Here is a 22,973-nt window from a genome sequence, read left to right on the forward strand (position 1 = left end):
GGCGGCGGCATTCACGGGGCGGCGGCGGCGGCGGTGGCGCGGGCTCCGGCACGGGCTCGGGCTCCGGCATGGTGCAATCCGGCCTCGTCCCGGGAGAGCGGGGCCCGCGCGCGGGGCCGGCGCCGGGGGAGCGGCGGCAGCGACGGTGGCGGTGGTGGCTGCAGGCGCAGGCAGGCGGCAGGTGCTAGAAGCGGAGCTGGGCGAGGTGTGTGCCCGCCGGGCTCCGGGGCCGCCGCTCCCTCGCTGCCCCCATCTTTCCCTCCCTTCGGGATTCCCAGCGCGTCCAGCCCCCTGTCTCCGCGTCCCGGCCCATGGCGCCCCGCGGTTGAGCCGGCGCCGCCAGGGACCCCTCCCGCGGGCCTCCCCGGGGCGCGCAGATCCCGGAGCCGCCCGCCCACCCTCCGCGGAGTCTCCCTCCCCTCCTCGCCCGAGCCGGGCGGGACCATGGCTGCGAAGCTGCGAGCGCATCAGGTGGACGTGGACCCGGACTTCGCGCCGCAGAGCCGGCCGCGCTCGTGTACCTGGCCCCTGCCGCAACCCGACTTGGTCGGCGACGAGGACGGAGCGCTGGGTTCAGGGGTGGCAGAGGGCGCCGAGGACTGCGGGCCGGAGCGCCGGGCGACGGCCCCGGCGATGGCCCCAGCGCCGCCGCTGGGCGCGGAGGTCGGACCGCTGCGGAAAGCGAAGAGCTCCCGGCGGAACGCGTGGGGGAACCTGTCCTACGCCGACCTCATCACCAAAGCCATTGAGAGCGCCCCGGACAAGCGACTCACGCTCTCGCAGATCTACGACTGGATGGTCCGTTACGTGCCCTACTTCAAGGATAAAGGCGACAGCAACAGCTCGGCCGGCTGGAAGGTGGGAGCGTCCGGCTGGGGAGGGGGGCTGGGGTCGCCGGCTAGGGCTTCCTGGGGCTGCGAGGTGCGTCCGGGGCCCCGACGAGCCGTCGGGAGGGAGGCCCTGGGGCACCCCTAGGGGTCACAGAGTGTGTGCCTGGGGAGTGGGGCCGGCCCGCAGACAGGCGGGGGCGTGCTGGGAGCAGCTGTGTGCGTGCTCTGGATGCAGGGTGGGAGGTCTGGTGAGGTGACAAGGGACTGCCACTTTGAGGCACCTCCGAGGGACACCCCCTGACCACGGCGGCGTGGCAGAGAAACTGACTGGGAGACCTCGGATATTAGGGGCCCCCTCTGAGACCCCGCGAGTTTGCTTTGTGTGTTACTCTTGTTTTACCCTCTTCCCCCCGGGCACCCTTCTTAAAGAGCTGGAATAATGGCCTGGGGCGAGTGCCTGCCTTCTCCCCAGATCTTTCCCACTACCTTCCCTGGAGCTGGCCCCAGGGCAAGGAGTGCAACCCTGAACCCTTCTTCCTGTGGTGCCAAGAGTTCACCCTAGGGCACCAGCCAGGCTGGGGTGGGGAACTTGGTCAGGTGACCTGGAATCTGAGTTCTCCGTGGGGCAGCTGCTGTCCCCCTTTCCCTGGATCAGCATGGTGGGCTGGGGATGACCTCTGCCGGTATGAAGGCAGGCTATTGAGGGCTGGGGATCTGTCTCTTCCCACCCTAGGCTGTCTGGCTTCCATTTCCCTGGCTTTTTGAGCCCAGATGCATTTGGGGGGAGGGGAGGGGCAGGGGCACCCTAGGGAGGCCTCCGTGCCATCCAGTGGAAAGGGGGGAGCCATCTTGGGAGAGGACAAGGGCTTGACTGGATTGTGGCCTCCAGACCCTCCTCTGACCATCTCGTTGGGGAATGGGGATAGTCGATGCCTTTGCAGGAGGAGGAGGAGGAGGTTTGGGGGAGAGGGAGGGGTCTGTGCCTAGGGCCTGGGAGCTGTTAGGCTTCCTCTGAGAGAGGGGTCTCTGCAAGGGAGGCAAGCCTACATGGAGGGAGGGAGCAGTGCCTGGTAGTGGCTGCAGACAGGTCAGCGGAAGGAGGGGTGCCAGAGGAGGAGGGGAGGCTGGTAGACATGAGCAGCTCTGGTTGTCCAGTGGTTTGCATTGTAGGGGCCACAGCACTCTGACCTGGTGGCCCATGGCTCTCAGGCTTCATGCTAGCATCTTCTCTGGCTCTCTCTGGCCACTACAGGGTGGAGGTACAGGTTGGAGGAGCACCCGTGAGTCTCCCATCTTCTTGGTTCAGCTCCCACTGAGAACACTTATTCCTCCTAAGTGGGTACTGCCCTTGGGATTTGCTCCCACCCCCGTCCCTGTCCGCACACACTCTCCCACCTTTCACTTCTCCCTGTAGATGTATTTCTTGTCTTCAAGATCACAAGTTCAGATGCCTCTTCCAGGAAGCCTTCCCTGAGCCTTTTTAGCTAGCTAAGGACTTCCTCTTCCCTGGTCCTCTCCTTGCCTGTGATAGGGCTCAGTCTTTTGTGTCCTGTCGCATTTCCCCTCCCCACCCAACCATTAGAAGACAGTGGCAGTGGCGGAGCAGTCTCCGTGCCCATGGCACCCAGCATAGATCCTGGCACCGAGGAGCCATGGGTGAATGTCTGGTGAGAGTGTGAAGGAACGGGTGGCTGGTGCAGAGGGTGGAGAGGTTGGGGAGGGTGCTGTGGGCCAGAGTAAGCCAGGAGGGCTTCCTGTAGGGGGTGGAGCCCCACTTGAGCTTGAGGGACCAGGAATGGTGGGGGAAGATGGCAAGAGAAGATGTGAGACCAGAAGCTGAGGGAGAACTGCAGTTCATGAAGGTCTCAGGGCCAAGCCAGGGCATCCAGGGGCTGCCAGGGGCCTGGTTTCAGCCACCTTCAGGCATCTGTGCCAGTTGTCTTCTTAATGCTCTCAGCAGTTCTTGAGGTAGGTTTCACTGTCACCGTTCACAGAGCTGGGCACTGAGACGCAGAGTGGAGGAGTGAACTGCCCAAGGTCGCACAGTCAGTAGATGGGAGAGCTGGACTCCAATCCAGGTGTGTCTCCCTCTAAGGCCCCACATAGCCTCTGGAATAGTATCCTGCTGGCACTGGGTGTGGGAGGGGGACACAGACAGCTTTTGAACTGGGGCAGGTCTAAATCCTAGAATGTGACTGGGAACGTGCTTGGAGATAATTTAGTCCCCGGACTTCATTTCTCGGACAACAGGGAGCCTGAGGCCCCAGAAGGGGATGGAACTCCTCAGGTTGTTGGTGAGCTGCAGGTGCTGGGCGAGGGCCGCCCGTCTCCTGCCTGCCCCTTGGAGGTGGTTTCCACTGCACCACGCTGCTGGGGACACACTAGTTCTCCCTGCACCTGGCTCAGGAAGGAAGGTGCCCTGGCTGGTCCTGGGCTGGGGCCTTGGAGAGGGAGCCCGAGGCTTGGGCTCCCGTCCCAGGGCCTGGCTGAGACCACCCAGACACTAGAGGAGGGCTGCTCAGAGGGACCTCTGGCCTTTCCCATTCTACCCCACCCCCATCCTTTTTCTCCTCTCATTCCTACCCCTGCCCCCATTCCCATTCAGTCCCTCCAGAGAACTGGTGGAGGGACCAGCCCCAGCCCCAGCCAGCCCATGCTTTAGCAGAGGGTGTGGAGGCTGTGGTATACCTCTGGGGCCAGGCCTGGGGCTGGGGCCCATTGTTCCTTCCTCCCTCCCCTCCCCCACAGAAGTGTGGACCTGAATCTCTGGGATCTACCGAGAGCTCTGTGTCAGAGGGAGGGTGGGGGACCAAAGGGGAAGGCCTCAGACCTGCCTTCAGGAGGCATCAGGGCTCCACACCCAGGCTGTGTGTTTTACAGCCAGGAAGGGCTGGAGGTGGGGGAGGTACAGGGAAGGCGGGTTAGATCCCCTGGGAGCCCAGGCAAACTCTCCCAGAGAAGGTGGCACTTGATCTGGGCTGTCTTCATTGGGGGCCAAATGTGTGAGAAAGTCTCTCAAGGGACGTTGACTGGAGATGCAAGGGCAAGGAGCCAGAACTGTAGGAGACGAGAGGGTTGGGCGGCTCCTAGGAATGGCAGGGAGGTGGCATGGGAATGGGAGTGGGCCAGATCAGGAAGGGCCCAGGTGCTTGGCTTTCACCCTGTGGTCCCACCTGGGACCCGGGGAGGTAGTCAGAGGTGCTGCTGATGGGAACAGGAGGCCAGATCAGCAGCAGGTGCAGGACCCCCAACAGCCTCAAGCCTGGCCTTGGTGCTGGGAACTCCACCGCCCCCGAAGAGGCTGCTAGTACCGCCGCCGAAGAGGCTGCTAGTGTTTCTCTCAGGACAGAGGGTCTCTAGGCCTTGGGTGAGGGCCGGGACAGGAGGTTCCCCTCCCTCTTCGGTGTCCTAAAAGTGTGGAGGTCAGACATCCAGGTAGAGCCTCCCACTTCCTCCCAGATGCTCCAGCCCCACCTTGCCTAGCAACAGGATTCCTCCAGGAAGCCTTCCAGACTGCTCTGGGTCCTGGTGCTCCTTCCACTTAGCGCCCCTGGAGTTATTCTGCCTGCTTTTGTGTTTCCTGGCTGCCAGCTCCCCTGGGAGCTCCCAGGCCAGGCCTGGGCACCTCCCATTCCTGTCCCCAGGCTTGATGGGGGAGGAGCACAGTGGATGGGGACTTCCCTTCTCCCTCAGGGCCTGGAGCAGCTCTGCGGTTGGGGGATGGGATCTGGAGGGAGGGTGCTACCCCCATCTGGCCCAGGCTGGGCAGCAGGTCTTAGGTGGAGTGGTAGGAGGGACTGAGTCACAGGTCAAGAGGAGGGTCCTCTGACAGCCAGGCTGAGCAGTGGATGTGAGTGCAGAGGGCTCCCCCTTCTCTCAGCCCTCCAGCTTGCTCCAGCAGGGCTCCCTCCTCCTTCTTTGTCCTCCGGGGATCCCCAGCCCCAAGGGTTGGTGGGGGTGCGGGAGGAGGCGGTGTGAGCCCCGGTTGGGGGGTGTCCTCACCCCCCGCCGCGCACGAGCGGGGGCCTGGCAGCTGCCCGCCTCCTGGGCACGAGCCCGTGCCAGCCGCTCCTGGCACAGTTGCTGGCACGCCCGGCAGACTCCCACGGCCACCTGCTCACACCCACCCACGAGCGCTGGCGCGCTGCGGGCCCTTCCGGCTTCCCGGGCCTCCCGGCGCCCCTCCCCCGCCGCCCTGCTCCGGAGCCCCCACCCCAGTCCCCTTGCTCTCCGCCGGCCCCCGTGCTCCCGCCAGCCAGCCCCAGGCCCGGCCCCCTCCCTGCGCCACTTGGGGAGCGCCGGAGTCTGGGTCGCGGGGAGGCCCCTGGGGTAGCTGCGGGGAGAAGGAGGGATGGGGAGGCAGGCAGACAGACAGACGGACAGACAGGGTGAGGGCCCCGCCTGCCACCTGGCGCCGCTCCAGCGGGACGATGGCGGGCAGCGCCGTGCCAGGCGGTAATTGCAGACAGACTAATTTAAAGAGATGAGACGGTTATTTTTAACTCGTGTTAAGGTAATGAACGGCGCGGGGGGTTTGCGGGTTCGAAAGTTCAGCACCCCCCAGCCCCCACTTTCTGTGGGTTGGGGGCCCCCCTCTCTGCACACCCAGAGGACTTCAGCTTCAGGACTGACTGGAGTTGGGGGCTTCTGGCAGGGCCTGGGAGGGCTCGAGGGCCTCGAAAGAGGCGCCCCCTAGCCCAGCGCAGATCCCTTCACATCCTGGCCACCATGTTTGGGGTGGGGGGGTGCGTATTAGCATCCCGAACTTCCGGAGTGAAGATGTGACTTGCCCTGGGGTCACAGCCTTAGGAAGTGTCTGCCCTGAGAATCGAACCCCCTTCTGGCCCCAAAACTCAAACTTTTTCTGTGCCACTGGGGCTGGAGGATAGGGCTTGTGTTTGGGTTTTGAAAGAGTGCAGGCGTGTTCCTTGCAATCCAGAGTCTTGTCTTCAAGTGGCAGCTGGTGGTGGCCGCCACATGGGGTCTTGGGGGCTGTGGAAGCCCCTCTGTCTGGGTCTTGTGAGGGGCGAGGCAGTGGTGGTCATGAACTGGGTGTGGCCATAAGCTTCTAGGATATAGGTGTACTGGCTATAGCCAGGGGAGGCCCCTCTTCCCCTCACTGTCTCCCTTATCTTGTGGACGGCTCACCAGCAGCCCCTCCCTATGTGCAGCCTGTGAGACTGCATCCCAACTAGGGGGTGGGTACGTGGGAGACAGGTCATGCATTGGGGCTCACTCCTTCCACCTCCAAATCCGACTTCATGTCTCTAGAGGAAGTGGGGAGTCATGGAACCCAACACTACCTTGCACGCCTCCTTGCCCAGCTCAGTCCCCTTCTCACACACTGTAATGACTGAGCACACTGGCCTCTGGGGCTGCCCATTCTGTTGCCAGACAGGTCTTAAAAGTTGTTAGCACTTCCTTCCTTCTCCCTGGCAGCGGTCCAACCTCCTGGAGCCGAGCTCCTCTCCTGGTGTGTTGGTTCAGCTGTTTGGGTCCGCTGGAGTTGCAGAGTCCAGAGCCTTTGAGGGTGGACAGAGCACCCACAGAGCCCCCCTAAGGGAGCCTGATCTGGTGTGTGTGAACTGGAGCAAAGTCTTTCCCATTCTGATCCCCGATGAGATCGGTGTCCAAAGGGCCTTAACTGGATCCCTGGTTCTTTGAAGTCTGTAACCGACCAACACTCTGGTTCAAGGAGCTGTGAGGGCTTAGTTGGGACCCAGGGCACAACATACTGATGGGACTTCTCAGGGGTGCAAGCATGTGATTACAGGTGTGGATGGACTTGAACTTGGGACTTCTGCTTGGGAATGCCTATTCTGACCCTGGCAATACCCAGGTGGCAAATGGACTTTGGACACAATAAAGAGAGTGCTCATGGCAGTCTCAGTGGGCCCCCAGAGCAGACAGATGGGGGGTGCAGGGTGTTGGGTGGGCACTAACTAAGGCTCTGGGGCCTGAGTAGGGTGCTCAGGGGGACAGCTGGATCTGGAGCGGCCCCCCCTTCCTCCTGGCACCCTGGTTACCATGGAAACCAACTCCTGTTTGGGAGGGTTTGGCTGTTTGCTGCCTCTCCCACCCCCCAACCCATATGTGGAGGTGGGAGGGGGGCCAGGTGGCGTGTGGGGGAGGGGCCTCCCACACCCTCCCCCTGGGGCCTCCCTCTTTGCAGAGAAACCTCTCTGGTCTCTAAGGGGGTTGCCTCTTGTGGGAAGGGGAACCAGAACTAAGAGAATTAACGTCTGGGTGCTAGGCCTTTGGGCACTTCACATACATTCTCTTTTTACATCCTCCCTGGACCCTGCCAGATATGTGTTAATAGCCCCATTTTGCAGTTGAGGAAATGGAGGCCAAGAAGGGTGAAGTCACTGGGCCAGGGCGGCATAGCCAGGACGAGGCTGAGCCTGATTTAGACACAAACCTGTCTGTCCCCTGTTTCTCCCAGTGCCGTGTGGTCTCAGCCCTATGCACACCAGCCCTCCTGCCCCAAGGCTCTCTCATGCTCCAGAATCCTCAGGGGCTCCTCAGTGTCCCCCTGGGAGCCCGCCAGGCTTGGACAGCTCTGTATGGACTCCTGGGCCCTCAGCTGGCCTTGGCCGGGCCCTCCCCTCCCTCCTGCTTTCTGAGCTGCCCGTGATCTCAGGGACCCTTCGCTTTGTCACCTTTACACCTCTCACACCCTGCCTTTGTCAGATGCTCATTGAGGCAGCTCCTGACTCTTGGACTGACCCCTTGGGCCACCCCTCAGAAACTGGACTGGGTGCTCGGGTGGATTGAATGCAGGCCCACCTCCCAGGCAATTCTGGAACCCACCACATCTCTCCGAGAATTCCTGCCTATTTTCAAATCCTTCATTGTTGGCAAAACTGGTTGATGATCAGAGTCACCTAGAAGCTTTTAAATAAGAGTTTTCTAGTTCCCATCTCAGACCCTCTCTATCAGACCCTCAGAGGGTCTGATTTTAATAGGTGTGTCTACTGATGGACCTAGATTCTGAGCCAGTGCCTTCGTGGTGGTGTCTCAGACTCCTGATTGTCCTTCCCTTCTGCTCCCAGTGTAGACCAGCTTCTTCTCTAAGTAGGCTGCCCCGGTGGAGCCCCTTCCCCTCCTCCTCACTCTTCTTGGTTCCTCCAAAGAATTATAGGCCATGCAGTTAGCTTCAACACCGGATTCCCCAGCCCCAGCACCGTCCCCCTCCTGTGTCAGGAGTCGCGCTGTGTAGACCACAGTTGGAGAGGATGGAGCCGGCCGCTGGGGCAGATGCCCTCTGCCACTGAGGGCCTTTGGCTGCAGGAGGATTCGTTGTGGAATAAAGACTCAGCAAGCATCTGGAACTGGCCCAATAAGGACCTGAGAGTCACAGCCCCTCTTCTCGGATAGCTCCCTGTGTGTCCAGCGCAGTGCTATCCCTATAGGATCCCGTCCGGGGGCCTCACCTGGCATGACATTCAAGGCCTTGGCCCCCTGCTCCCAATCATTTTCTCCAGCCACATCACTCCGCTGTTCTGACCCTTGAATCAGCCCCACTGAACTATGCTAGCCCAGGATTCAGCCGTCGGCTACCATTATACACATGCTTTCTTCTAATTCTTGCGGCACCCTGTGAAGTCGCTACTGTGACTTTCCCTGTTCTAGGAGGAAACTAAGGCTGGAGAAGGAAAGTGGCTTTTACTGTATCCTGCTGTAAGTGACAGAAATAAAACTCCTGGGGCTAACTCTTCCCTAGCCCAGTGTTCAGGCCAGGTCAATCCAAGCTCACACACACCCCTCACTCCCTGCCAGGCCTCCACCCCCCACCGCCCCCCATTCCCATCATGTCTCTCTGCTCTGTCTTAGAGTTTGGCCCTGAGCCTTCCAGTCTTGGGGTTGAGGGGTGGGGGAGGAATTGCTCCAGGGGCACATGGCTCCCTCTCTCACACAGAGCTCCCCAAGGGCAAGTCCAGACCAATGTGCTGTGGTGTTCGCTGCCTCCTTCCTCACCTCATCTTCAGGCCCAAGGCTGATGACAGCTTTCTCCATTCACTTTAGTCCAGACTTACACCTGTCAGCCACCCACTACAGTGCTGCTGAGAGGAACCAAACTGGCTCCCTGACCTTGAGTGACCCACAGGTCAAGCTGGGGAGATAAGATGAGGTCTCCTGAATTGGACTTGGGGATTGAAGATTGCTCAGGGTCATGAGGGAAGGCCAAATAATGGGTATTAGGAAGTGGGGGGAGGGGAGCCAGAGAAAGGAGGTCAAACCCTCAGGACTCTTTAGGAGCCCATGGGGTCCAGTTCTGTTGGTCAGAGCACAGCAGAACTTGAGGCTGGGGAAGCAAGCAGGGGACTGAAGGGAATGGTCTTGAGGACCAGGCCAGGGAGCTGGCACTCCAAGCTGAGGAATGATCTAGGCAGAAAGATCATTCCGAAGTGGTGTGGACAGGGGGCAAGACTAGCTTGGGCACGCAGTGTGGGCCTGGCACTGGGGTACAAGGGAGAAGGTGTGTAGAGGGTAGAAGTCCAGAGAGTCTGAGAAGCAGGCCTGAGGTGCGATGCAGACCCTTTGGGACCCGAGGGATGTTAGAGGTGAGACTGTGGTGCGGTTAGGAGTCCTGGAGGCAGAAGGGAGGAGCTAGAATGGCCGCTCACCATCTGTGTGGCCTTGGGCAACTGAGCCTGTTTTCTCCTCTACAAAATGGGATGATAATAGGACTTGTGCCCAAGCTTTGTGGTGAGAATTACAGGAGAGTTACATATAAGGTCCCCAAGAAATCCTAGCAAACATCCTTACTGTGTTGTACATTGCTCTCGGAGAGGAAAGGAAGCCCTTCCCCACTGCTGTGTGGGATGGGGATCCTGGGCCCTGATCCTTGAGAGACACTGACTCGTATTAGTGTGTGTGTGTTGGGGGCAAGTGGTCCTTCCTTTAAGGCCTCCTGTTCTGTCCCTGAGGTGTCAGCTCTTCAGGATGTCCAAGCTTCCACCTGCCCCTAGCTTGACCCACCGTTCTCTTGCCAACAGAGTCTTCCTCCTGGCCTTGGGAGGCTAGCAGGCAGGTTTTAGGCTCCATATTTTCACAGATGAAGGCAGTGGTTTGCTCAAGGTCACCCTTGAACCCAGGGCTGCCTGCCCCTGGATGAGGTCTCCTCTTTGTCCACTGGGAGGCTGTGTGACCTTGGGTATGGCCCTTCCCTCTCTGGCTCTGAGTCCCATCTAGAGATCCGAAATTCCCCTCCCCCACCACTCTGGGAAGCCTTGCAGCCTCCTCCACCCTGTCTGTCCCCTCCCCCTGTCCTCTGCTGGCCTTGCCTTCTCTGTAACCTGAGCTGGGGCTGTGGGGGAAGGGGGCTCACCCTCTGCCAGAGGCACCTGCCAGCTGAGCAGATGTGAGGGGATGGAGGCCCCCCTCCCCCCAGGGGATCTCAGGCTCTTAGCGCAGCTAGGCTGGGGCTGGGGCACGCGGGCACTCAGCACACCCAGCCCTGGCCTCTGGCCTCTACACCCAGAGCTTACCCCGAGCACTTGTCCATTTTTCAGGGGACATTCATGCTCCAACATGTCCTGCAAGGACCTCTCAGAATCCAGAAGACAGATGGCAGATGAGGGCGGGTGCCCCGGTCTGGGTGGGCTGCCTGGGGATCCTGGAGCCCCTTGGCATAGGGACAGAGGGCCAAGGGCAGCCCCTGGGGGCGAGGCCAGTGTCTGTGCGGGTGGCCATGCCCCTGGGAGAGCAGATGGTTCTCTTGGCGCCATGCCCACTCTGCCTCTTTTCCCCCCAGGAGCCAGCCTACAGGGCTGGGGCACAGCTGCTGGGCCCTCCCCAGAGCTGGGCCCAGGGCAGGGCGGGGTGAGGTCACTGCAGCTGCTCCCAGGGCCTGGGGCAGGGGTGTATGGAGGTGATGCTTGCAGAGGGAAGGACGGGGGCTCCGATTGAAGAGTGATAGGGAGGGCTCTGGATGGCTTTGCATTTAGGGATCCCCGTTAATCTTGGATGAAGGAGGAAAGAGTCTTTGGAGGATTTGATGAGCCAGTGGGGACTGCCCCACCCCCACTCCTACCCCAGGCCCACCCCTGGAGCTTCTTTCTGGCCTGGGATCCTCCTTTGAGGCATCTCAAGGTGGGAGGCAGGGCAAGGGCCCTGGGTGTGAACTCCTTCCCACATCACCACTTCCACCACGTGACCTTGGGCAGCCCCATTCATCTTTTGGAGCCTCAGTTTCTCCTAGTAAAATCAGTAAAATCGGCACACTACACCAACACTACACCAACGCAGAGGATTGTTCAAAAGACAGTGAGATTTCAAGTGTGGTGCCAGCACGGTGCACAGCACATAATGAATGTTCAGTAAAGGGCAGTTTCTTGCCTTCCTTCTCTACCTGAATTCTCTGGAGGAGTCTGGAAGCACTGAGGAAAAGCAGGGAGGTGGCAGAGGCAGCAGGAACTGGAGGGGAAGGCAGGAGGGAGAAGGCAAGGCCTGGAGCTCTGGCCTGAGGTTTTGCTGAACAGAAAGGGCAGAGAATTGCCAGGCCAGAGAGGCTCACGGCTGCCGAGCGCTCCGTGGCATGTGTGGACTAACTGTGAGCCGGGAGTTTCCCTGCGAAGTTCAAGTGGGGAGGCCAGCGTGTGCCCAGTTGTCCTCAGGTTTGGGGTTACATTTCTGCCATGGCACTGAGGTGGGAGCTACTACCTTTGGGACTTGCAGAGGGAAATAGAAAGATGACACAGAGCTCGACTTGCCAGAGCAGCAGAACTGGTCAAGCAGAGAGGGAAGGAGGGGCAGTGGGAGCCGAGTGTGCAGAGGCCTGTCTGTATAAGACAGTGTAAGACATCCAGGGTGGCTGGAGCCCTGGTGGGCAGAAAGGGAATGGGGGTGATAGGCCGTACAGCCTCGGAGGGTTCTTATGTGGGCAGGCAAGGCCTGCTTCCTGAGACGGGCGCTGGGCTGAACCTGGAGAGTGATGGAACCTGGAGGGGTGTCGGTACCTAGCTTTGGGATTGGGCGGATGGGTACAAGTCCTAGGACTGAATTGACAAGTCCTGGAATTCCCCAGATGTCCGGAAGGCCAGGAGGTTGCACAGGACTTGTGGTGGGTGGGGACACACAAGACTTGGGTCTCCTGCCTCTGATGAAAGCCAGGAAGCTAGGGCTTGTGAACCCCGGGTGGGAGGGGGTGGCCATTGAGGTGGGTGGGACCATGTCCCCTGCCACTTTGGGGGAGGGGGTAGGAAGAGCTCTGGCTTTGGAGCCCAACCGCTCTGAGACTCAGACCTGGCTCCAGGACTGCCCAGCTTTGTGGTCTTAGGTGTCATTGAACTCTCCCCAGCCCACTTTCCCCTCTTTGGACAAGAGGGGCCCCTGTTTGCACGATGGCTACCAGGACTGCATCTAAAGAACCTAGTCTGGGTCTGGCATGGTGGGGTGGTGTCCTTCTCCCGCCTTGGTATTTGAAGCACACCCCAGTGGTGTGTTCGGGCTGGCTTGCCTTGGCTCAGAAGGGCCTGCACACTTCTTCCCAGTTCTGTACTCAGTGATGTCATGCTAGCAGCTTAAAATTGGCTGCGATGGGAGTATCCAGGCCACAGAAATCAGCCAAAGTTGCAAATCAAATCAGGTGGGATCTTTTCCCTGCTGGGGAGCTGGAGGCAATCAATCCTGGGGGCCCTTTTGACCCCTAGAGGGGACAGAATGGAAAGTGGGGTCATGGTGGGCTCTGGCTGGACCGGGCAGTGCAGAACTCCTGAGTCCGTGGGCCCTTTTGGTGTGGGTGGATATGGGTCCGAGTCATAGTGTCAGGCAGCCCTCTGTAGGCAGGGAACTGGACTGGTGAGACCACTCTTCTCTCCACGTTCTTCCCCCGCCCTCCCCACTGCCTGCGCTGGGGGCTCTGGCAGGCTCTGGATCCGAGAAGGGTGAGTTATCAGAGAGTGGAGCTGTGCGAGGAGGAGAAATGAGGTTGTAGTGGAAGATAAACGAGGTTGTACTGTCAGGGAATGAGGTGGTACTCGGAGGCAAGGTGAGGCTGCATTATGAGATAGATGGGCTTGTCCTGTCCGGGGATGAAGAGGACTTGTAGGAGAGATGACGTCCCGCCGGACCAGGCGGGTTGCCCCAGCAGAGAACACAGCCCACCGCAGGCAGAAGGAGAGACTCGGACTTGGAGGATAAATGAGGGTGTCCTGCTGGATGGATGAGGGGGCCCGTCAGGTGAATGGAGTGCTGTTAGCAAATGAGGTTGTACTTGCTGGATAAATGGGACTGGGGTGCTGGATAAATGGGGCTGTGCTGTCAGAGGAATGCATTACTACTCGTGGGCGAAGGGTGTCCTGGGAATAAATGAGGGCGTCCTGCTGGATCGATGAGCTGCCCACACCAGGTGGGTCAGACCCTGTCCGTGCGGGGGGACACCCGCAGCATGGCTGAAGTGGTTCTCTCCCCACTGGGGCTCCTGGTGTGTCTTCTGGCCCCGGTGGGACAGGCTCTCTGAGACCTCGGCCCCAGCAAGCCCCAGATGACTCAAGTCTGTCTTGGCCAGAAGGAGGGAGGGGGGAGGGGCCCTGGAGTGGGGGGAGCAGGAGCACGGTCACCCCCCTGAGGCTGTCCCTCATTTCTCACGGAAGCCCTGAGCCTCCTCTGTGCTTCCCTCTGTGGATCAGGCTGCTCCTGACTTGTTCCACTCATGCTTGTCTCTCATTCTGCCCGTGTCCCCTTCTCTCTGCCCGGTTTCCTTTAATTCTCCCTGCAACACAGTATTACCCCCTCCACTCTCTCTCGCTCATTCCTTCATTCAGTGAACATTTACTAAATGCCAGGAACGCATCACACACACGGGGTATGGTCAACACGTAGGTTGTCGACAAAAATCCCTCCTGAAGCGTATATGCTAATGTGAAGGGCAACAGACAATAAATAATAAATACAGACTCTAAATAAATTATATATTTATATATAACTTACATAGTAATTGTTTAGTGTATGCATATGAACTATCTATTGATTAAGAAAGTGATTATTGCTCTAGAAAAATTGAGCGCAGGTCGGGGGGTCAGGAAATGGCAGAGAGGAGGAGCAAAGGGTTAGAGTGGTCACGATGGGCCTCCAGGCAAAAGATTCTATCTGCACGTGGACTTGAAAGAGATGAGAGATGGATGGGGGTATCTGGGCGAACAGTTTTCCCTTGAGACAGAGGCCCCAGGGCTGGACCGTGCCTAGCAGTTTCAAGGAACAGGAGAAAGGAATCAAGCAGATCAGGCTTAGGGGAGGAGACGGAGAGGTCATGGAGGCTCTTGCAGGTTATGGCAAGGCTGTCATTCTTTGCTCTGAGATGGGGTGCATCAGAGCGTTTCTGGGCAGGCCTGGATGTGACCCAAGCTATTTGGTGGCTGAGACTGCTGGGTGGGAGACGGCTGTAGGGAGGCAAGCGTGGAAGCAGTTAGGTCTTTGAGGACACAGAGGTTCAAGGCATGTTGCCCCAGAGTTGCACAGTTCGTGGGGTGCTTGGAGCCCAAACTGAAATCCAAGTCCAACACCAGAGCCCATGTGCTTTCCCCTGCACCAGCTCCTCTCCCAGGTGGGTGAGGCCCCGGGGGCCCAGGCTCTCTATCCCGGGTTCCAAGGGAGAGTGGGATGGGCATGGATGCAGTCAACTGTGCCTTCCCTCTGCCCTGAGATGGCCTCCCTCCCAAATCAGGGAGGCCCGACCTCCCTGTTAACCTGCCCCAGGCCTGCGTGGAGGTGTGGGAGGCGGGAGGCCCCAGAAGCTGGGCCCAGCTCCGGGCACAGGGGAGCCTGGGCATGCCAGGGCTGTGGCTGTGGTGGCGGGTTGCTAGGCGACTCTAAGAGGGAGCCCTGGTTACTGCTGCCTGGCAGAGGCGTCTCCCTCCTCTGCCTCCCTCACCTCCTCCGTGGCCTCTGGCCTCCCAGGAGGCCCTGTGGGTGAGCTGTGATCTGTGCTTGCCTCTGGATCTTGGCTGGGAGCTCTGAGTGGTACCAGGTGGCTGGGCCCCGAGGAGCCAGACTGGGCTTCAGGGCCTGGACTGCCCTCAGGGGCCACAGCCCAGGTACACAGCTGGTGCCCAGCCTGGCTCCACAGGCAAAGGCCTAGGTCCTTAGCCAGCTCTGGGCTCCCTCTCCAGGTGACCCTGGGCAAGGTGTTCCAGACCTCCAGACGTCCCGTCCACAGTCCCTTCCACCTGGCCTGCAGCATCCTTCCACCGGGGCCTGGTTTTCTGCGAGAGTGCCAGGGGTGTGAGCCGGTCCTGCTCCTGATGGCTTGAGTCTGGAACACTCCCTTTTGCATTAGATTCCATTTGCAAAGAGTTCTACTATTAAAAAAAAAAAAAGTTTGGGACGCCTGGGTGGCTCAGTGAAGCGTCTGCCTTTGGCTCAGGTTTGATCCCAGGGTCCTGGGATGGAGCCCAGCATCATGGGGCTCCTTGCTCATCCCTCTCCCTCTGCCCCTCCCCACTGCTGGCGCTCTCTCTCCCTGTCTCTCAAATAAATAAATAAAAACCTTTAAAAAAAAAAAAAGTTTGAAAACCTGTGGACTGGATGAGTTCAAGAACTTACAGTGTCAGATTGAAAAGGTCATGGAGTACAGCTGGCACTTCTCATCAGTACCCAAGCGGGGAGACAGGCCCGGAGAGATGAACAGGCCTCCCCAGGTGAGGCTTGGTGGGGTGAGAAGAGCACCAAGCCAGGGGTCAGGAGGCCAGTGCTCAAACCCCTCTCTGCTACCAGGTCCTAGGTGACCTTGGGCAAGTCCATCTTTTCTGGGTCAGACCAGCAGTGGTATCAGGCTGGGGGCTCCGGGTCCCAGGGGTACCTGGCCAGGCAGGGAACAGAGTGGGGAAGAGTGCAAACCTTCACAGGCCCAGAGCGGGGGGCTCTTGGTACAAATCATGGAAAACATGGAAACATGGAAAAACATGAAAAACATGATTTGTCTGTTCAGAAAACTCAGATATAATTTTGCAACGCAAAATCCCCCTGAATGCTAAAAACGAAGCACAAGACTTAATAGGAAATTTTGACCCTGAGGCATGCCCCCAGGCTTCTTATGCTGCCAGCTTCTAGGGATAGTTTACATGGAAAGTTTGAGAAGCACCAGAGTCCTGGCTTCCTAAGATTCTTTGGAAATTCCCTGACTCGGTTCTCTCAGCCGTGGTGGAATGTGATGTCCTTTGGACTCCGGGTGAGAGGAACCTGAAATCAGTACCTGCCTCTGCCATCTGAACGGTGGGACTGGCGGCTTACTGAACCACTCTGAGCCTTACTCTCCTCATCCGGAGACAGGGCTTACAATCCCTGAGTTGTATGGAGCTGGAGAGAATACATGAGATCAAAGACTTATGATACCTTCTGGCTGAACAAGCAGGTACTGAGTGGGTGCTGACACTTGGTGATGTCCTTCTCCTCTCCCCCACCCCCACCCCCAGCCCCAGAACCAGGCTGGCACACAGTGACACCGCTAAAGAGGTGTTGCCTGACCCACCTCCAGCTGGAGAAGCTGGGAGGCGGAGCCTCTGAGAAGCCAGACAGCCCCCTGGGGGAGAACTGAGGCCCCTGAGGCCTCTGAACACAGGTGTGCAGGAGGGGCTGGGGAGCCAGGTGCAAAGGCAGGAGTGGGAAGGGGGTATCTACTGGAGGGAGCACCACTCCCTGGGGGTCTAGCTCCCCTCTTCGAGGGGCCCCAGGAGAAGCCAGGCAGGGCAACGCTGGGAGGAGCCTTGGAGCTGTCACCTCCCCAGACCAGAAAGTGGCAGCCATGGGGAGCGGGCGGGGTGCCTGAACAGTCAGGCCAGTACCTGGAGCTGGGAGTGTGAGGGAGGCAGCAGGAAGGACCCCTCCTCCTGGAGACTGACGGGAAGGAAGCAGGAGAGAGGGCCCACACTGACCAGTGGTTATGAGCTGGGCAGACAAATAGGTTAGGAGTAGGTCCATGAGCTGAGTTAGGTCTGGGGTGCTATCTGACATGTGCTGCCTGTGGGACTCTGGGCAAATTACATCATGCCTCCGGGCCTCTGTTCCCTGGTGCAGTGAGACGGGGTAATGCCAGCTTCCCAGACGGCTGGTGCCTAGCGCAGTTATACCCAGAACATGGTATTAAGGAGGCAGAGAAAAAGCAGGTCCCAGGGGGGTGATCTCGAAGTGTGGTCTTCTGGCCAGAGTGAGGCCTTTAACCAGGGTTTAGGAGCACCCCGTACAGTCACCAACCACGTGCCCGCACACATTGCCTCACGCAGTGATCTAACAGCTTTCTGGGGTGGTTACTGAACCAGGCCCATTTTGGTCAGAGGCGTTCACTGAGGCACTGAGGCTCAAGGAGATTGAGTCAAGAGCCCTGGCAGGTCGTGGGAGCTGTGCCCCGCCACCCCTCCCCACCTTTTTGGCAAAAGTGCGCTGTGACGTGGGGAGCTTTAGAGACTAGCACGGAAGAAATTTAGAAGAGAGTGTGTGCATGGGTGGCAGGGTGGAGCCCAGGAAGGTACCGAGCGACAGCAGAAGGCACTGGGCTGCCCTGGGCGAGCCACTTGACCTCTCTGAGCCCTGGTCTTCTTGTTGGAAATGGGGATCAGGCCACCTGATGTGTGGCAACTTTGTGAAGCTTCTACCAGAAAGGGGCTTGGGGGCAGAGTTCCTCTGCTCCAGGTGGTCAGGAAGGGAGGGCAGGCGGGAGAGCTGGGCTGGCCTGAAAGTGGACACTGAACACAGGTGGGGTCTGAGGTCCCCCATGGCTGATGGATGTGCTCTGAGGGGCTTGCTGGGAATCTAGGCTGCTAGGGTTCCCAGGAGCTCAGGAGAGTTGGGGGAAATTTCGGAAGAGTTCCAGGCCTCTACCCACCTTAGGGACCCCCAGCCTTTTCTGCTACCCCTGGCCAGGCCCTCCCAGCAAAGGGTTAACAGTCTTCTCTACCTGCAGTTGCATTTTAAAGACACGAAATTAAAGCAGGTAATTTATTCTCCCCACACACGAAAGAGCAATTAGTTCTAAACAGGGCTTAATCAGTCACCGCGAGATTGATTTCTGGAGCCCTGGGTTTTCGGGCTCCTGGCGCCATGCCAGGCTGGGGAGGGAGGGGGCAGACAAATGAGCCACGCAGCGGCATGAGCCCTTACATAATCTGCTGGGGGGCCCTGGCAGCCTGGCTAGCCCCAGGCGGGGCTTGGCTGAGCAGGGGAGAGGGGGCCTTGCTGTAGTTCTTTAAGAGTAGCCCTCAGGCTTCTGCCAGGCCTCCTGGGGAGAGGCCAGGCCCAAAGCCCTAGCCCCTCCCTCTGGGCGGTGTGTGCTGTGGGGGGAAGGGGTGCCGGGGAGAGGGAAGAGTGGTGAGGTTCTGGGGTAGAAGGTGGGTCTTCCTGTCCAACCTGGTACTTAACACCTGTTCTCCCGCTCTTTACCCCATTCACCCTTCATCATTTTCTGTTTCCTCCCATTGCCCCTTCTGGCCCTTCTCCCTCCTCCTCTCTCACCTTTTTATTCCCCTCTCCTCTTTCCAATCACTTCCTCCTCTTTTCTAATGGCCTCCTCGCTTCCCCCCCCCCCCCCCAACCCATGTCCTTGTCTCCGGCCACAGAACTCCATCCGGCATAACCTGTCGCTGCACACCCGTTTCATCCGCGTGCAGAATGAGGGCACAGGCAAGAGCTCCTGGTGGATGCTGAACCCCGAGGGCGGGAAGACAGGCAAGACCCCTCGGCGGCGGGCCGTGTCCATGGACAACGGGGCCAAGTTCCTGCGCATCAAGGGCAAGGCGAGCAAGAAGAAGCAGCTGCAGGCACCTGAGCGAAGCCCCGATGACAGTCCCCCGGGCGCGCCAGCCCCGGGGCCCGTGCCTGCCGCGGCCAAGTGGGCCACCAGCCCGGCCTCGCACGCCAGCGACGACTACGAGGCGTGGGCAGACTTCCGCGGCGGCGGGAGACCCCTGCTCGGGGAGGCGGCCGAATTGGAGGACGACGAGGCCCTGGAGGCCCTGGCACCGTCGTCGCCGCTCATGTACCCGAGTCCCGCGAGCGCGCTGTCACCTGCGCTAGGAGCGCGCTGCCCTGGGGAGCTGCCCCGCCTGGCCGAGCTGGGGGGCCCGCTGGGCCTGCACGGCGGCGGTGGCGCGGGGCTGCCCGAAGCCCTGATGGACGGCGCGCAGGACGCGTACGGGCCTCGGGCCCGGGCGGGGACGCCCGCCTACTTTGGCGGCTGCAAAAGCAGCGCCTACGGCGGGGGCGGGGGCGGGGGCGGGGGCTTTGGGCCGCCGGCGCTGGGCGCTCTGCGCCGCCTGCCCATGCAGACCATCCAGGAGAACAAGCAGGCCAGCTTCGCGCCGGCCGCCGCGCCCTTCCGCCCGGGGGCGCTGCCCGCGCTGCTGCCGCCGCCGCCGGCACCCAGGCCTGGCCCGGTGCTGGGTGCGCCGGGGGAGCTGGCGCTGGCGGGCGCGGCCGCCGCTTACCCCGGCAAGGGCGCGGCCCCGTACGCGCCGCCGGTGCCCTCGCGCAGTGCCTTAGCCCACCCCATCAGCCTTATGACGCTGCCCGGCGAGGCGGGCGCCGCGGGCCTGGCGCCGCCGAGCCACGCGGCAGCCTTCGGGGCCCCGCCCGGGGGCCTCCTGCTGGACGCGCTGCCGGGGCCATACGCGGCGGCGGCCGCCGGGCCGCTGGGGGCCGCGCCCGACCGCTTCCCCGCCGACCTGGACCTCGACATGTTCAGCGGGAGCCTCGAGTGTGACGTCGAGTCCATCATCCTCAACGATTTCATGGACAGCGACGAAATGGACTTCAACTTCGACTCTGCCCTGCCTCCGCCGCCGCCCGGCCTGGCCGGGGCTCCGCCCCCCAACCAGAGCTGGGTGCCGGGCTGAGGGCCGCCTCCCGCGCCCCCGGTGCCCCGCCCCGCCCCCAAGGGGCTTCTGTCTTCCCGTCCTGATTCCCTGGGCCCCATCCCCCATTCCAGCTCCACGGGAGGATCCGGGAGACAGCCCCAGGCCTGCTAGAGACGTCCCTCAGAGGCTGACCGCTGGAGGGAAGTGGTAGGGCGGGGCCGGGGCGCCTGCCATTCCTGATCCAACTCCTGAGACCCGCTCCTCCTGCCCCCCCCCAGGGCAGGAGGCCTGGGGGAATTCCAGGCGGGGTGGGAGTAGGGAGGAGCCAGATGAGCGTCGGTGGTCGGTGGTCGGGGATTCTAACCAGGATGTGTGGCATGGGGCTGGGGGCGTCTCCGAACCGTCAAGTTGCAGACGCCCTCACCGCTATGGATCACCCACCCCGGACTCCGGATCTGATTCCCAGCTGACACCTTCCCACTGGTCTTAGCCTCACCCACCCCAAGCCAGGAACCCCCTCCCGGAAGCACACCTACCTGTTGGCTGTTCACCCTGAGCTGTTTTCCTTCGGCCCAAAACCCCCCATAGAGCCCTCCATCCCATGGTTCAGCCCCTCCTTCCTATCCTGGCAGGCCCTAGCTCCTCCTCTCCTCTCAGGTTGGAGTTAATCCCCCTTTCAACCCTTTCCCCCCAGTACTGGTCTCAGCCTCTCCAGCAGGCCTCAGCTCCGGATCTACCCCCAAACTGACACCCCTTTTTCTCCGTTCCAGTCCTGCCTCCTCTCCCGTATTTATAAGTGTCCGGTCGGGGCGGGCTATGGGCGCGGCGTCCCCGGCGCATATCGTAGGCAGTGTACCGTGGCCGTGCCGTCAGCGTGTGCGTGTGCGTGTGTGCCGTGTCGAGGCCGTGTAGAGTGCATTGTACAGCATATTTTCATGAATAAAATTGTTTTAAATATTTCCCGCGCTTTGGGCTAGCAGGGATGGTGGTGGCGGCCGAGGAGGGTCATTGGCAGGGATCGTAGGGTGTCCCTGTGCCTGCGTCCCTATTGTGGCTTTGTGTCTGAGTCCCTGTCGGCATTCCCTGATGCCTGTCTGCTCACACACATTGGTTAAGCGCCTACTGAATTCTGGACGCTGGCGATGTGCCCGTGTGGAGTTCTGCACCTGTTTCTGTGAGCATATGCATTGCAGGAAGTTTCTGGTTTGTGGGAAATTCTGTTCTGAATACATAAGCCTAGAGGTTCGGAGAGATGGCACAGATATTCACTGAGAACCTGCTAGTGTCAGGTCCTGCATTAGGTATGATTTTCATTCCCATTGTGCAGATGAGAAAACAGGGTCAGAAAGGGAAAATGGCTTGGGAAGGCAGGCTGGGATAAGGGAAGGGAGACCTTGGAAGGCACACAGACTTCTCTTTGAATCCATTCCCTGCCACTTGCTAGCTCTTCGCCCATGCGCAAGTTATCAATGTCTTACTTTCCTGGTCTAGACCACAGGGTAGTAGCACCCATTGCATGGATTTCTGCGGAGGAGTAAATAAGAAAACGTATGTGAACTGCTCGGCCCTGTACTCATTCATTCATTCATCCATGGAAGATTTCATGAGCACCTTTAAGTGTCAAGGTCTTGTACCAAGCATTGGGGCTGCCAGAGAGGGCAACAGAGACACAACCTCTGCCTTCAAGGAACTTAGAAGCTCACAGGGGACACAGGTGGATAAACAGGCAATTATGCATCAGAGCTGTAATGAATGGTGGAGCCTGGCTGTTGGGGGAATAAATGACATGCTGCACCCTTCCCAGGGAAGGTACCTGGAGGGGGTGCTGTCTCAGCTGAGTCTTGAAGGGTGAGTTGGCATTGGGAAGGGGGAGGGATTCAGAGGGCGAAGGAATGGCATTGTTGAGAGGCCCGGAGTCAAGATGGTGTGGGTTCCAGAACCAAAAGCAGTTTAGTGTGGCCAGAGCAAAGAGACTGGAGAGATTACCAATGATGGGGAGGCAAATGGACCAGAAGGGGGAGAGGGGCAGTGGCCAGGCCAGAGTTGTTGGAGGTGATTCAAACAGGGAGGGCTTAGGGAGGACAGTGGGGCTGGAGGGGAAATGATGAATTCCCATGTATTTTAGATATAGAATCACTGGGATGAGGGGGTGAGGGTCAGGGAAGAATCAGGTGATGCCTGGTTTCTAGTTGGGCTTCTGGATGGGCAGCCCCATTCCCTGAGCAGGGGAGCCTCGAGGTGGGAGGAGCCCTGGGGGAGATGGTACTTAGCCTCAGATGGGCTCTATGTGAGATAGCCTCCATGGAACACTTGGGATTTTGGAGGGATATTCAGCAGTGTCGCTACTGTGTGAATGGCAGTCCCTGGCACTGGGCAGCATGGCGGCCTGGAGATGTCCAGCTGGATCATGGAGTTAGAAACCCTAGAGAGGGAAGTTAAAGAATCAGGAGCACCGAGGTTGTCATGAAGGTGTTAGAGAGGCTTGGGGGATGATGCTGAGTGGGAAGAGGTAGGCGACCCAAGTCTGCTCTGGTAAACACCTAAGAACACGTTAGCACGGGAAAAGGAACCCACTGGCTGAGAAAGAGCCACCAAAGGGAGAGGAGGAGGAAAACCAGAACACTGAGCTCTTAGTGTTTGTGAAAAGAGCGTGTTCCTGGAAATAAGGCCTAGTGCCTTTACTTTTTGGAGCCTCACTTTCCCGGTCTAGAAGCTGGGGCCACAGCCACTGTCTCAGATCTGTTTTGAGAAGTGAACAAGATTGGAATTCTTCTGTGAGGTCACACATCTGAAAAGTGCCAGAGCCAAGGTTCTTGCCCAGACTGTGTACCTCCAATGTCCAGGCTTTCCCATGGCCCCCACTGCCTCTAGGGAGGTGGCTGTTAGCCGGGCAGCAAAGGAGCTTGGAGCCAGCAGGACCTATACAGGTCCTGGGCTAAGTGCTGGGAGGCCAGACCTCCCTGTGGGGTGTGGTAGCTGTCCTCACTGGGTGGGGAGCATATAGAGGCTGATGGACTATCCCCTGGGACAGATGCCCCAGCCCCACCCCACAAGCAGACTCCAGGACAACCCAGCTGGGTCTGGGCTCCATATGGGTTGCAAAGCTGCCCCCACCCTAAGCTGATGGAGGGTGGGCTGCTGGTGTGCGTGTGCAGGTCTGTGTGTCCGTGTAGCACCATATGCATCTGTTTGTGTGGGCCCGTGTGCGTGAGCCTGGGGAGGGGGGACAGCCTTGGTGATAGTTGGGGTCTCCCTGTCTGTGCACATGCCTGGGTGAGGGTGTGTGTGTGTGTGTTAGGCATAACAGCGTATCCATCACCTAGTGTGCCCACATGTGCACCCAGGGCTGTGGAGT

The 22,973-nt window shown here is 59.7% G+C and overlaps 1 protein-coding gene across 1 annotated transcript; it reads left to right on the forward strand.

Annotated features, from left to right (window-relative positions):
- The first annotated feature begins 361 nt into the window (after positions 1–361).
- Positions 362–20,578, forward strand: FOXO6 (forkhead box O6). Its single transcript, XM_059374332.1, has 2 exons — positions 362–858; positions 18,383–20,578. The coding sequence occupies exons 1-2, from the start codon at positions 445–447 to the stop codon at positions 19,655–19,657; spliced, it is 1,689 nt and encodes a 562-aa protein (XP_059230315.1). The 5' UTR covers positions 362–444; the 3' UTR covers positions 19,658–20,578.
- Positions 20,579–22,973: the final 2,395 nt, after the last annotated feature.

This window comes from Mustela nigripes, chromosome 14 (genome assembly GCF_022355385.1).
Source record: "Mustela nigripes isolate SB6536 chromosome 14, MUSNIG.SB6536, whole genome shotgun sequence".
Taxonomy (NCBI): Eukaryota; Metazoa; Chordata; class Mammalia; order Carnivora; family Mustelidae; genus Mustela; species Mustela nigripes.